Source organism: Lissotriton vulgaris, chromosome 10 (genome assembly GCF_964263255.1).
Source record: "Lissotriton vulgaris chromosome 10, aLisVul1.2, whole genome shotgun sequence".
Lineage (NCBI taxonomy): Eukaryota > Metazoa > Chordata > Amphibia > Caudata > Salamandridae > Lissotriton > Lissotriton vulgaris.
Genome location: NC_141698.1, coordinates 759,438,975 through 759,453,134, shown reverse-complemented (window position 1 = coordinate 759,453,134; position 14,160 = coordinate 759,438,975). Strand labels below are relative to the sequence as shown.

The window sequence follows — 14,160 nt, the reverse complement described above, 5'->3', positions numbered from 1 at the left end:
GTGGTGGCCAAAGCTCACATCTGCCTAGTCGTTTTTGCACATCATGCCTCTTTCTCCCACAACTTCACACTTCATGCGTCTTGACCTCTCCCCTGTAGTTTCATTTTCATCCCTTTCTCAATCTTTTCCTATCTTTCTTAAACTCCTTTTTTCTGTATTTTGCCTTTTTTACTCTTGCTTGGAATCGAATGATGATAAATACGTCCTGGTCCCCAAAAATTTATACCGGGACCACCACGTGTAACTGCCTGCACAAATTAAGCACTGCCCTCTGAAGAGAATGCATTGAGACTGCAATTTTTCAAACCTTGTTTTGTTACATTAGTAGATAATGCATAACCTTAACATTAGCTGCCATTGCAAGCATTCTTGTATCATCTTGTTTAGATCATAAGGTACCAAGTAGGTAACGTCTACTACCAAATGTTCTGACCCCTTTTAAAAACCAAGGGGCAGATTTACAAGCCCCTTGCGCCTCTTTTGTGCCGCCGTTGTGTCACTTTTGTGACGCAGCGGCGGCGCAAAAGATGCGCCATGGTGTGGGCTATTTACAACGTGACGCATCTGGGAGATGCATCACGTTGTAAAGCCCTGCGCCTTAAGGAGGCGTTCCGGCGCAGGGGGGAGGGGGGGGGGCGTTCCTGCGCAGGAACGCCTCCTAAAAGTGGCTGAGTGAAATCTACAAGATTTCACTCAGTCACTTTTAGGCCAATGCTACATCAAAACCTTGCACCTGCTTGAAGCAGGCATAAGGCTTGACGCAGAATTAGTAGAATGGGCCCTCCAAAGCATTGCTGGAGCTGCGTCGCGCATGCGATGCAACTCGAGCAATGCGACACCTTTACGGCACAGATGCGTGATGCATCTGTGCCGTTTTTGCCCCATGGTGCGCCGCATTGTAAATGCGGCGCATCATGGGTGGCGGAGGCATGGCGCACTATTACTGGCGCATCCCTGCTAATTTGCATTGATCCGCCAATAATTGTAAATATGCCCCCAAGTGTACTTTGGGAATTCCTTTATATGCAGCATCCCCTTAACCTCCCTTCAATACAAACTTGTCTCCTTGACAGATTTCATGTATCAGAATTCACAGGCTCACTTTTGAAAGGTAGAAAGAGACCATCTTAACCTTTAGAAGCTAATTGATAAAAGCAGGAAAAACATGTTAACTGTGGCATTGTTGGTTTATGCTTCAGAATGTCAAGAGTTTTAGTGTTTTTGATTACAAGCTGCATACGAAACCCCTGCAGAGGGGAAGCAAAATTATAAAGCTATGTATATCTGTGACCCTAACTATTTCTGTGCTATAAATATGTTTCCTATAAATGTCTTACCTTCTTACACAATCCTTGTTTACAAGACTTTGGCGCTCGTTCCCAAGATGTTAACACCACTTAATGCTTGTAAGTTGCATAAGTTTTGGAATGCATTGCAAAGTGTGTATGGGTGACTTCAAACATATTACTGTAGGTGTGAATTCCTTGCGTGCATTGCATTTCTTAGACTACTCCCGTGACACCACACTCAGAATCAGTCGCACCCCAGGAAAAATAATCAGTGACTCGCCTTTGTTTTTCTGTGCATTTGTTGACACCCGTTTTGCGGCTGGTGGTTTTGTGGACTTGTTGAAAGAGTGCCATCCCGCAGAACAGGTTAGCATCTTGTTTAACGAGTCAGCCCCTGAAAGCTCTAACTAGCGGTAGTTTCAACAACATTTTATGGATTATGATTTTAGAGGGTGGAAAGCAGGGGAGCAGGAGGAGCCAGCATTTCAGATTGCTGCTGCTAAAACAATCTAGCTTTCTAAATTCAGCCATTAAATTCGCAGCTAGCTGCACCTGGAAAGAAAGAACCCAGTCTCTTTTAAATCTCCCGCGATCACCACAATGAATAGGGGGGATTCGGGGAAATGTAGTTGCTTACGTCTTTTAACCTCTGTTTTGGTTGTATTTAATGTTTAATGCTGAATAAATTAAGGCACGATCCAACCCAAATTTATAGGAGCATTATGAGAGGCATTTTATCACTGGAGTGTAAGCGTGTACCTTTCTGGTAAGATTCGAAACAAATCGCAGTAGATTTTGAAGAAGTGCAGAGACAAAAATAAACGTAAACAAAGATACTGCCAACCATGTGCGTCTGATAAAAAGCCATGTAAGTAGTCTAGGTGTGACCAGGCACCTGATTTTAAAAGTCACCAAGAAAGCAGTCCTGTTCACTCGGTTTGAAGTACTTTGCTAACCAAACCAAGCAAAGTGCCTACACGTTTTCAGCCATTGCAGTCAGTTAAAGCCATTTTGAGCTCAAAAGTTGAAGGTATGCGTGAAGAGTTCGCGTGCCTGTGCCACAAACCTGCTGTGAAGTGTGCGCCTGTTCTGCCGTGCTCTGCTCTGCAGCCGCATTCCTTTCCCTCGGCGGCAGCCATGTTGCTCGGGGAGCGGAGCTGTTACCTGACTCCTTGAGGGCTGGCAGAGGGGATGTCTAAAATAGGGCTCTTTTCATCCTGCTGTACTTACTGACGTTTCTGCTTCCAGGAGCATTCAGGACCAGTGCCTCCTGAAGCTGTACAACAAGGACCCCGCGCAGGCCTTCAGTCACACCCCCCGGCCGGTGAATGGAGACATAAGGGTGAGTTTTCATTTCTTTTCTGCGCATGCTTTGTGTTTGTTCTTGCGTCGGGCGTGTACATGTATGTGATGTAGACTGCTACTCGCGTATGGGCAGAAGGGGGCGAGCTCTACTCTGGGCAGACAGACCCAGCCTGACAGGCTCCCGCAGGGCGTGCGTTCCTGGTTCATTGTCTCGCGCCGGGCAGCTGGAGGGGTAAAAGTTAGTTACTTCCTGGTACTGTGCTCTGGGATTTATAAGTAGGAGGACTTCGTCGGATGTTTACCGAAACGATTTTGATGCGTTTGTGTGCGCGGAGTGTCTGAGTGTTATAATTGCTTCGAAATGGCTAAAAGGCAGAGTCTGCGCGGAATGTAGGAGGCACATTTTTGAGGGGGTAACATTTACTGATGTTGGTCTGCCTCGCCGTGGTTTTGTGGAGGGGGTGCCTGTAAAAATCGTAAATGTTGATATTTCAAGGCGGAGTGTGCATCATTTTAAGCAATGTTGCAAATAAAATGCAATACTCTGAAGTTGGTGTCATTATCCATCATGCGAAGGTATATAAACAAAGCATTTAGTAAGTTGCAGCGCCCAAGGTCTCGTTGTCCCTACCTAGCTTTTCCGACCAAACCCCCGCCTTCCTCTCGTTTTGTTCTTTAAAAAAAATCTCGTTTCCTGTAGAGCCCCTGCAATGTTCCTCCGGTCCGAAGCATTCCAAATAAAACCGGGGAAGTTTTTAATTGCGGTAGGAGTGCAGAAAAAGCAGAAATGAACGTAATGAATGTAAATTATGAGACGACCAGACTGACTGAGTGTTACCTAGTGATTGTTATGCAGCGCTAAACTGCACCAACCTCTGGAAATTCTCTCTCGCAGGGTCTGTGCTTTTGAAAGTTATTAGCTGGTAGCCACAAATGTACATAGACAGACGTGTTTACTTTCCTGATTAAAGTGGTATGTATGCGTGGGGCTGGAGAGCAGCTGTGCAGTTTGAGCAGTGCTTTTACAAAACAGTGCCTGTGCCCTGGAAATGGTACACGTGTTTTGTTACTCCCACACACCCCCACCCTCCGAGTCAGGTGATGTGTGGTGTAAACATGTCCTGTAAATCAGAAGGTTTGCTTTGTGACTGCCTGCCTGGCACCCATCATTTTTAATTTTCAGGCCAGAGTTTGTTTATATGTGTTTTTAAGCTTGTACGTTTACACTCATACGCTGTGTTGGATGCATTATGTATGCTGTATGCTTTGTCTGTGCTTTGAAGTCAGCTCTGTAGATCGAGTAAACAAACTTATGCACTGTATTTTGTTGTGTACAAAGGTAAAGACATGGTGTATAAAGAGTTTAACATTTTCGTCCACCCCAGCTTAGACTTCTTTCTCAAAAGTTACTTGAAACTTTGTAACAGGGCGATCGACAAGAAATCACTTTATGCTGCAACACCTTGTTTCTAAACATATTTTCATGCAAAATGACTCAGCTTGTGTGTTGCCAGTTCCTGTGTTAGTTTGTAGCGTTGTGACTCTTTTTTTAAAGCAAATAGCGATGTATATTTCTCAGCGTTTATGCTTGCGGGTCTGTGTTGGGTTACCGGTATGGTCTGTTGCAGTATCAAGAGAGTTAACCTATTCACAGAACCAGTTGCGGCAGAGATGGAGAACAGCGTGTACAAAGGGTACAGTTTACATCCGGGGTTGTGCTTCAGAGGAAGGGAATTGTCACAGGTCAGATCCTACGACACCTGAAATTCTGCACTGGTTTTGCCAAGTTTACCTGGCATGCATTTCACCCTAGTTGCTACCAAAGCGATATACAAGAAAGCTTGCTTGTTCTTGTCCTTCATCCTAAAACATGTGGTCTTACTTAAATATATGTACAGTCAAATTAGCTTTATTCGACAATTAAATCATCAAAGCACAAATACAAATACATGACCTATAAATATTATTCATAAAAGTTTTCAAGCTAAAAGTAATAAGAACATTTTAAAAGATTTAAAAACAGCTGCATTACTATCATCAAACGGTTATAAAGCCATATAATAATCCTTCATAGGTCGCAGCCATTATCAAGAGCATTTAGAGTTATCAGGCCCAGGCCTAGCTTTTGCATTGTAATCCGTTAAGAAAATTGTTCTAGATTCAATTGCAACATGATGACAACAGTGATCAAGATGTACATTCATAAGACAGGTATATAATACTATGTTTCCTTAATTGCCTGTAATCTAATGGACCATGCCCATCCCAGAAATGTTGCCAATGCTATGACAATAGATGCCTTAGTATCTGACACTATACTCTTAATGCTGTGGAGTTTGGTCTAGTACCCAAAGAGCGACAAATTGGGGACAGCCATACACAACGTTGGGCTCTATAAGCCCGACATACAAATAACATGTGAGCCAAAGATTCAGAGTGAATAGAACAAGTAGGGCACAGAATATTATTTGACTTGTTCCATTTGGCCGAAAAAGTCCTTATTGGTAGGGAGCCAATTCTAAATTGAAAATAAAGTTTTCTGTCGTGAGGCTTGGTTATTGTGTCCCAGTATGGTTCCAGCTTTTGTAATGGCTTTGCATCCAGAAAATACCCTGTTAGTGTTAAAGGAACGCTACTCCTTACAATGTTGTCATTTACTCAGCCCCAATATCTTTCCATCAATAAAGTTTTTGAAGGAAATGGAATGCTTTCTGGGTTCTCCCATAATGTTGCCATGCCTATACTCAGCAGAACCAACTTAACTTCCTGGAGCCATTTGATTTTTTTTAAATGAAAATCTGACCTCATTAGATCTATAAGGCTAGCAGCATAAGATGATAATTCTGGTGTGGTCCAGATTCTCCTCCAATAAAGCAAAGGTCGCGATCTGGCTATATCGGCCAGAGCCTTCCTACCTAGATCGTGAAGTATTGGGCATGCAGGGGTGCTTTGCGGAAGATGGGGTATCTTCCGTAAGAACCGATTTTCCACTATGGTTAGGTTGGTGAGGGTATTGAAGCCCCAGAGCTCCGCCCCATACAACACAGAGTTAACAACTTTTGTGTTGTATATTTCAAAAACTGGGCTAACAGGTTTGGTTAAGGAAGCAACAAACTCTGTTTGTAGAGTACCTGACGGTGGTCGGAGCTTCAGCATGCCCATATCTAACTGCTTGTTCCATCTCACATCTCCCTGCATTATGACTCCCAGGTATGTAAAGTCCTTAAAAATCAAGCGGAGAATAGACCACTTGAAACTACAGCACCAGGGTTTTTTGGTTATTGGTGACCTTCTTAAAAAACCCTCATACACGCACGTAGGCGTTGTGGTGGTATATCTTGATTCTCCACCAATTTACGTAGCGTGGGTGAATCATCATCGGGTTCTTCTAGTTGTATGCAACTTCCACCCGGAGGTAACCACTGGCTGTGTAGCAGTGTCCAGAAATAGTGCTCTCAAAAAATAATAGTGAATTTAAAAATCCTTGGATCATCGCAAACAAAACTTTATTTAAAAAAACGATGATTCAAGAGATATTAAAAGATTTTTGTGTAGATTTGGATCGCTTTACTAAATCCTCTATACATAAAAGTTGGCTGACATGTTTTAGCCCCACTGTGCCCAGCCGCGTCTATGGGCATCAGGTGTCGCACCTATACTGGCTACTACCACCCGGCTCCACAAAAGTAAATAACAAAGCAATCACATACTGGGAGGAAGAACTAGGGGCCGCACTCACCGAAAAATAACTAGTCCTTTTATGGGCTTTTATGGTCTTCCCCACACAAAACAAAATCTCCTCAGTGCTAGCACAGACAACATTCTGGCTACTACACAAGAACTACTGGACTCCGGCTCGTCTGGCGACCTTAGGGCTCAGAGAAAATGACCTTTGCTGGAATTGTGACAAGAGGAAGGGTGACCTTGCACACATAATATATCACTGTCTCAAGGTCAGGAAATTCTGGGATAAGATCTTCACATTCATAAACAAAACACTAGGTTGTACACTCAAACCAGAATTCGCCTCCCTCACAACTGCATTCCTAACTACAGAGCTTGACTTTCAACAAGACAGAGACCTATTGGACCTGCTATTGACAGCGGCGGTATAAATAGTTCTCACCAAATGAAAGGACACATCTAAGGCAGCCTTCAAGGGTTGGCTCAACTGGGTGACATACCTGAGAGGGGGCAGAAACGATCGCCCTCCAGCACTCACTGTGGAAACAGCCTCGTAGGGGCATGCGGGACGCCCTGGACAAATACCTGGACGCATATGACCCGCCTTAAGCTACACCTCCACAAAGCAGACTGCCTGAGCACAACATAACCTCACCCAGGGGCCAATTCAATATCAAACGGCATGTATTCTTCTTCTTTTTTCCTTCCTTCCTCTTCATACCTCACCCTACCCTCAAGGGGGCTATTGGATAAGGGGGTCCGACTAGATACAAAAAATCTGTAATTAAAAGCCACCAAAGAGACCTATGGCTGGAAAACCCTATAACGAGATTTCTACGATGACTGTATGTTATTTGTTTTATGTTGTATGATAAAACCAATAAAAACTTGTTGAAATCAAAAAAAGAGATAATAACTCATTTGGCATCCCCATATCTTTCAATACTGTCCATAACTTACTTCGGGAGACAAGGTCAAAGGCTGACCTAAGATCCACAAAGGCAGCATATAAGCTGCCTTTGTCCAAGACCACTGTCTTCCAATATAATAATGTAAAAAGAAATATCTGGTCGATGGTACTTGTACATGCCCTAAACCCAGCCTGGAGTGGTGACAATATACACTGCTCCTCTAGCCAAGCTTGAACCTTATTTAGAAAAAGACGACCCATGATCTTCTGGAGAGTGTCTATAAGGCTAATTGGTCTGTAATTTCCAGGCTGGGATTTGTCTCCTTTTTTACAGACCGGGATTATCTCAGCCCCTTTCCATGAATTCGGGACTGGAGCACCCTTCGCAATTTCCTTTGTTAAAATCTTAATATACTGACTCCATTTACGTTTATGAAAGAGGAAAATATTGGCTGGGACCCCATCCGGCCCCGGGGCTTTACCTCCCATAACAGCTTCCAGAGCAAGCCTGACATCAGTGTAATCAAAAGCCGAACCTTGATAATAAAAGTGAGAGGGGACAGCCCTATCAAGATCCTCTACACCACAAGCGTATTGACATTGAAAATGGCTAACCCACTGGTCCTGCCGTACATGGTTCACTGGTTCTGGCGGCCGACCACCCTTGCCCCATTTTACTGTATCCCAAAATAGTTTAGGGTTTTTACTGTCACAGGCACTTTTAAGATCCAACCATCACTTCTCGTCCCATAGTTTTTGGGTTTTCGCCTGTGTACCCTTATAGGCTAACCTGGCCAAACACACTTTATTAGGATCCCCTTCTTTTATTGCTGCCCCAAGGGAGCTACGAGCCATCTTACTTTGTTCTTTAAACCATTTGCAAGTATCATTGTTCGTATTACTAGGGTGACTACCCCTAGTTTTACATTGCTTGTAAAAGTATTTACGGAGGTGTAAATAAAATTCTTCATGGTATCCTATTACAGACTTAGATGTTGAAGAATTGGCCAGGAGTACTTCTAATGTTATAGTTGCATTGTTTTTTTAAAAAAAAAATTTGGAAGACCTTTATTTAGAAAAGGGTGCACACAGCTATTCAGCCAAACATCCCGGAGGCATGGCAGCAAAATTAGAGCATCAAACTGTTTCGGCACACCCAGGAGAGCTGCTCAGGATAAGAGAGGTCAATTTTTAAAATTAAAACAGGATATACACGGTAAATACGTAATACAGTTCCATATGTTAACGAAAGGAAGAGAGAGAAAAGAAAACAGGAGGGGGCCAGCTACGGGATCTAAAGTAGATACAATCACTGGGTGGGCAGGGAAGCGTGTCCAACTGCAGAGACACCCACATTTTGAAGCGAACAGTATAAGCAAGCATACATTTCTGAAGACTCCCGACTAATGCCCCGCCCGATGAATCCAATGACAGGAGAGGCTGAGCGGCCACAGTCCCAGCACCACCCAAAAAGTCCAAACAGTAACCCGATACACTGACCCCCAACCCAGGGAGAGAGGAAAAAGGAAAGTCCAGTCAAACTAAAAAAGAGAAAAAGGCCATAGAAACAGAGAACGGAAAAACAAAAATACCCCACCCCCTACCCCCCACCCTGCACCCCTGCAGATGGCTACGGCCTACCCCCCTAGCAGCGTGCCTATCGCCCAGCGACCAAAAACCTGAAATATAGTAGAAAAGAGATTTATAAAGGAAGGAAACACAGAAAAAGAAAGAAAAGAAAAGTTAAGGGAGGAGGAGAATCACACATTCCCGGTCGCACTGCCCCCCTCCTGCGACGTACAGTCCTGGTCATTAAACAATAAGCAACAAAGCAAAGTAGATTCGGTAGAATCCAGGAAAGACGTCCTACACCGCCCCGCCCCCAATACAAGAAAATGGCGGATCCCGGGTTCCTCACAAACCCCTAGCATCCGAGTCGAACACCAGTCTCACCCTTGACCTCTACGAGTGTTCACCATGAGTTCCACACACCGCATCCGCCTATTCACAGGATAAATCAAAAGTCCAGCCAGTCCATGAATCTGTGCGGCGAGTCCAACAGATATCCACAGTCCACCACAATCCTCAGCCGCCATGACACTCGCCACGGTACGACCAGATCCCGACCGTCCCATGCTCCACCACACTGCACAGCTCACACGATTGATAGATGTTCGCTGTTCCCGTCGGGTCACAGTTTCAATAAAGTCATTGGGGGACGAGCTCGTGAACACGACCACAGGCGGACTCTTCAACGTGGGCGGGCGATACACCATGGCGGCGGATTCAGCCGCACACTGCGTTACAGACATTGCTATCCATGCTTCGACACTAGATGGGCCTCGAGTCGTAGATTCCGGGATCAAAGTCGGGGAAACGGCTCGCTTAGGGGGACCAGACAGATCAGAGTCATTATGCGATCGGGCAATTTCGGTGGCATCCGCAATCGACTTATGTGAAAGAGCAACCATGTAAGAGCACAGACCCTGAATGGCGGCCATCACGGTTCGCAATGATGGCTCTTCTTCACCCCGCACCGCCGCGAACTGATCGACTCCAGACATCAGTGCGCCCTTCGGGTCACCCGATTCTCCTAGGGACCGAAGTGCGATGAGGGCAGGCGGGGGCAGGAGGCACACAGTCCAGCAGCGATAGGGCCTCTCGGACGGGGGCCCCACCCCGCCGGGAAGGGAACGCCGAGAAGGGGACCCCCGGCCACTCAGCCACTCACAGGATCATTACACCTCCCCAATGCGGGTAGAACCGCAGGCTCGCCACCAGTCCAGGGGCAGGTTGCTCTCCACTTCTATCGACCGGACCGTGTCTGGGTCCCCCGGCGGCCGTTGTTGCACTGCAACCCGGCAGGGTCAGTACTCGAGGTCCCGGCTCTCGGTCAGCGTTAGGCCAAGAACTTCCACTCGATGTAACTCCGGCAATCCGGGTCGTAAGTTTCCCAGGACCACACTGCCAGTATCAGCAACAGGTCACCCACACGGGGGCGAGGCGAAAAAGCTGGATTTGTAGCAGGATATTCAAGCAGCAGGAGGAGGTCGACGGAGCCGAGAGCTTATGCGGCCATCTTCGTTCGTCGCTAGGCTCCTCCCTCTATAGTTGCATTGCTAATATCGAGGGATATATTTTCTAGTACCTCCGGACTCTCATGTAGTTTTACCCATTTTAGCCGCCTCATATCATTTGTGGGGACCAGTTCCAGAGTGATTAAATTACAATTTGGGGGATTAACTACCTTTTCGGACAAATAGTCAAAAACTGAACATAGTGGATTATGGTCGCTCTCGAACCGCTCTCTTACCACCATATCCCTTAGAGCCGGCCATAGATGAAAATGAATCAGAACATAATCAATACGACTAGCACTAAAACCATTATTAAATGTGCAAGCACCCTCTCTGTCGGATGTAGATCGACCATTTATCGCCCTCAAACCTTTCTCCATACATAAATACTTCATTTGGGTTGCCACATCCGTCCATCTTTTTATAAAGTCTAAATCTAGTTTGGGAATTCCCCACTGGGCGTCTTCTTCCTCAACAAACTTAGATATCTCTTTTGTCAGTGGTTCGAATGTTACATTAAAATCACCCTCAATAATTACATTCCTGTTCCTGGAATTCCCATCTAATAAATTATCAAGAGCGGTTATGACTTCCGATTTTTTCCCATTCGTCCCCCTTGCATAAATGTTATAAATGTCAACTAGCTCCTGTTTCTCCCGTTTCAACCTAATTGCCTAAATATTCTGGCTATGGGACTCTAGTTCCTCCATGACAAACCCTATATCTTGTCGGACCCATATTGTTAGTCCTCCTGAGGGCGGACCTTTCCCCCTACTAACTGCTGGTAGACAGAAGTTTAAGTAACCTGTGCGGTAGACGGGGTCTACTGTCCAGGTTTCCTGGAGTATGCTTATGTCAAATTCGTCCATAAATGTATTCCAGTCTGGAGATGGAATCTTAGATTTTAACCCGGCTATGTTCCAGGATAACACAGTAACATCAGTTGGAGACTTATCACCTACCCTGTAATGAATAGTACTATTCTGTATACATTCTCTAGAGGTATCCTTATCTTCCTGCACATTTGGGTTTACCATTGTATTGCCTATAGTTGGGTCACTAATATTACAGGGTGGCATGTCATTAATAAAGAAATACAGGGAGGAGAGTCACTGCTAGATGGAAGATCTACCTGGGCATCCAACGTTAGAAGTCAATCATTGGCTTCCAAGGTGGAGCACCCAACTGTTGAAGAGTTTCGATGCCCAGATAATACCCCAAGACAATTACTCAGTGGAGGCCGTCTAAACTGGATGGAGGAATGGTCTGGGGAAGAGGTACGGAATTACAAGGCAAGCATATTTTCAACAAGGTTTTGTCCCTTCAATGTCAGTTCACTGCAGTTTAGAGATTGTGTTCTGGAAGTAAGTCTCTGTGCTTTAATTATATCCTCTCGGATGACAGACCGACACCCTCTAACATGGCAAATCCAATGTTTTGTCTTGTTAGTGAGGGAATCTGTACTTTCAAATGCTTTACCCTTATTACGTTTGGGCACATTGACCATATAGATTATGGAAGCCTTGAGCAGGTTAGGTCTAAATCCGTTAGATCTTGGCTGTAAAAGATTAAGTTGGGGAACTTCTGTTCCTACGAGGGGTGGTCGCCTAGTATGTGTTTGTACGGTATTCTTATTTAAGCTAGTCATATTTACAAGATTTGGCCTTACAGAGAAGGTTACTTCCTTTTCTATTGGGGTGTGGCCGTGAGGCTGACTAAAAGCCTTTCTGTGGGCAGCCTTAGTTACAGTGCTTACGTTTAGAGTGTGGCGGATCGCCTGGCTGTGTTGGACTTGTTGCCACGTATTAGATTTTTTACATTCCAATTCAGTAGGGGCCTTATGCAATAGTTGCTTAACTATAGTTGTTAGTTCCATAATTGCTGTTCTCATGGTATTTATTTCTACCCTTAGTTCTAGGATAAGAGCATGTGTCCCCTGTGAATCGGAACTCAGGTTTGTGCTTAACTCTGTGGCGGCTTTAGGGAAGGAACTACGAAGCAGAGAATGGCTAGTGTGCAATAAAATGTCCCCCCTTCTTCTTCCAATGGGACAGCTAATGAATCCGCTAAAGGGGAGAATCTATTTGTACATATTACTTCAGTTCCCAACAATTGATAGTTGTTATTTAATATCTTATCGGGGGCAGATCTAATATCCTTCTCCACTATTAGTCCACCCGCTTGAGTTAATTGGGTTAAAGGACTTCCTCCAGCAGCCGGCTTGTGAAACAAAGCAGGGATAGTTAACTGGCGCCCTGGGCTAGAATTTTCCAATTGTGCCAATTGTGTGGGTCAGTTTTGGGGTTCAGTAGTAACTACCTGTGCCATTGTATCACCCTCTAAAATGCCCTCGCACTCGCTAATGAGTGTATCTATTCTATTCATGATGCAGTTACTTCCTTGATGTTTCTGCTTCCGTAACTTTCTTGGCTTCTTAACTTTATTTTTCTTCCCGCACTTCCCCCACCACCCCCACCTCCTCCATTTCCCTCCATTGTTTTCCTTTTCCCCATATTTAGGACTATTTAGGACTATATCAGCAAGAATTTAAAATCTACAGTCGATATAGTCAATAGTGAAATGTTAAGTTTATGCCTCGTGCGTGAGCGCCTCAGTATACACAATGTTCAACTTGGAGTGCACAATTAAACAGACCTGACAACAGATGTCATGTGCGGAGCTATTCCAATCCACGGTGTGTCCACAGAAATGTCAAACGTTGGGGGGGTGGCCCTGCCCTGCAGTGGACACTCTCCTGTGCGGTTGCTCCCCTCGCCCTCTGCCCCCCCCCCAGATGCTGCATTCACTATTGGCTGTATTTGCTCCTGACTGCCTGCCTGCTGGTTAAGCGCACTTAGCGCTCGGTATCGTTTTTTCAGTTTATTTATTTATTTAATTATTATTTATCTCAATATTGTTCTCGCCGCTTGGTGGTATCTGCCTGCTTGCATTACATTGTTCTCCTGCTGCGCACTTCCGATAATTAGTCAGGAAAGAGACGTTTGCGTGGAGTGCATTTTACAGTGTTTTACAAACGTGTTGCCCACTCCGGCTCTGACCCAGTTTCGATTCAGGGTCCGGGCTCCATTGTAGCTGTGTTTACCCTCGGCAGCCCATGGCTCCTCCCAGATCCCGCCTCCTAGCTGCACCTCCCACGCTCCGCCCCCTCCACTCTCCATTTATGTCAGATGTCCACACGGGCAGCGTCCACGCGCTACGGCCGCGCCGAAGGTGCGCCAAAGGTAAGCCCGTCTATGCCCGTCTGCGCCTGGACCGCGCCCAGCGCCAGACCCCCTGGTCCCCGTACCTCCCACCCCACCCACATTACATACGACGCCTCCACCCTCCTTGCCCTTAACCCCGGCCGACTCTCCAACTGCGCCCAAGCCGCTCCTGGACACACCCATGGACCCTTCACATGCTACTCCTGCAGGTACGACGGCAGCAAGAAAAACTCCTCATCCACAATCACACAACAGATATCTGACTCTAACCACCTACAATGCATCCTGCTCAACACCCGTTCAGTCCACAGACACACCATCGACCTCTGGAATCTACTAGACACCATTTCTCCCGACGTCGCCTTCCTAACAGAAACATGGATGAACGCCTCATCAGCCCCAGACATCACCATTGCCATCTCGGAAGGATACAAGATCATCCGAAAGGACCGCACCGACCAAACAGGAGGAGGCATCGCTATCGTCCATAAGAACTCCATCCGCATCTCAACCAGCTCAGACGTCAACCTTGCCAGCGCCGAACACCTTCACTTCCAGATCCACACCGACCCCAAGACCACAATCAGAGGCACACTCCTCTACCGACCTCCAGGACCCCGTGCACAATTCAGCGACGTTATCACTGACTTTATCACCCCACACGCCCTCCC

At 45.8% G+C, this 14,160-nt stretch overlaps 1 protein-coding gene across 11 annotated transcripts in view; it reads left to right on the top strand.

The window, feature by feature from the left end:
• Nucleotides 1-14,160, top strand: part of KIAA1217 (KIAA1217 ortholog) — a 1,418,769-nt gene that overhangs the window by 950,466 nt on the left and 454,143 nt on the right. For all 11 annotated transcript variants that reach the window (XM_086941665.1, XM_086941664.1, XM_086941666.1 and 8 more), the window contains one exon: nucleotides 2,538-2,631. In XM_086941665.1, the coding sequence (XP_086797791.1) occupies nucleotides 2,538-2,631 (94 nt within the window). The remainder of the gene's footprint in view (nucleotides 1-2,537; nucleotides 2,632-14,160) is intronic.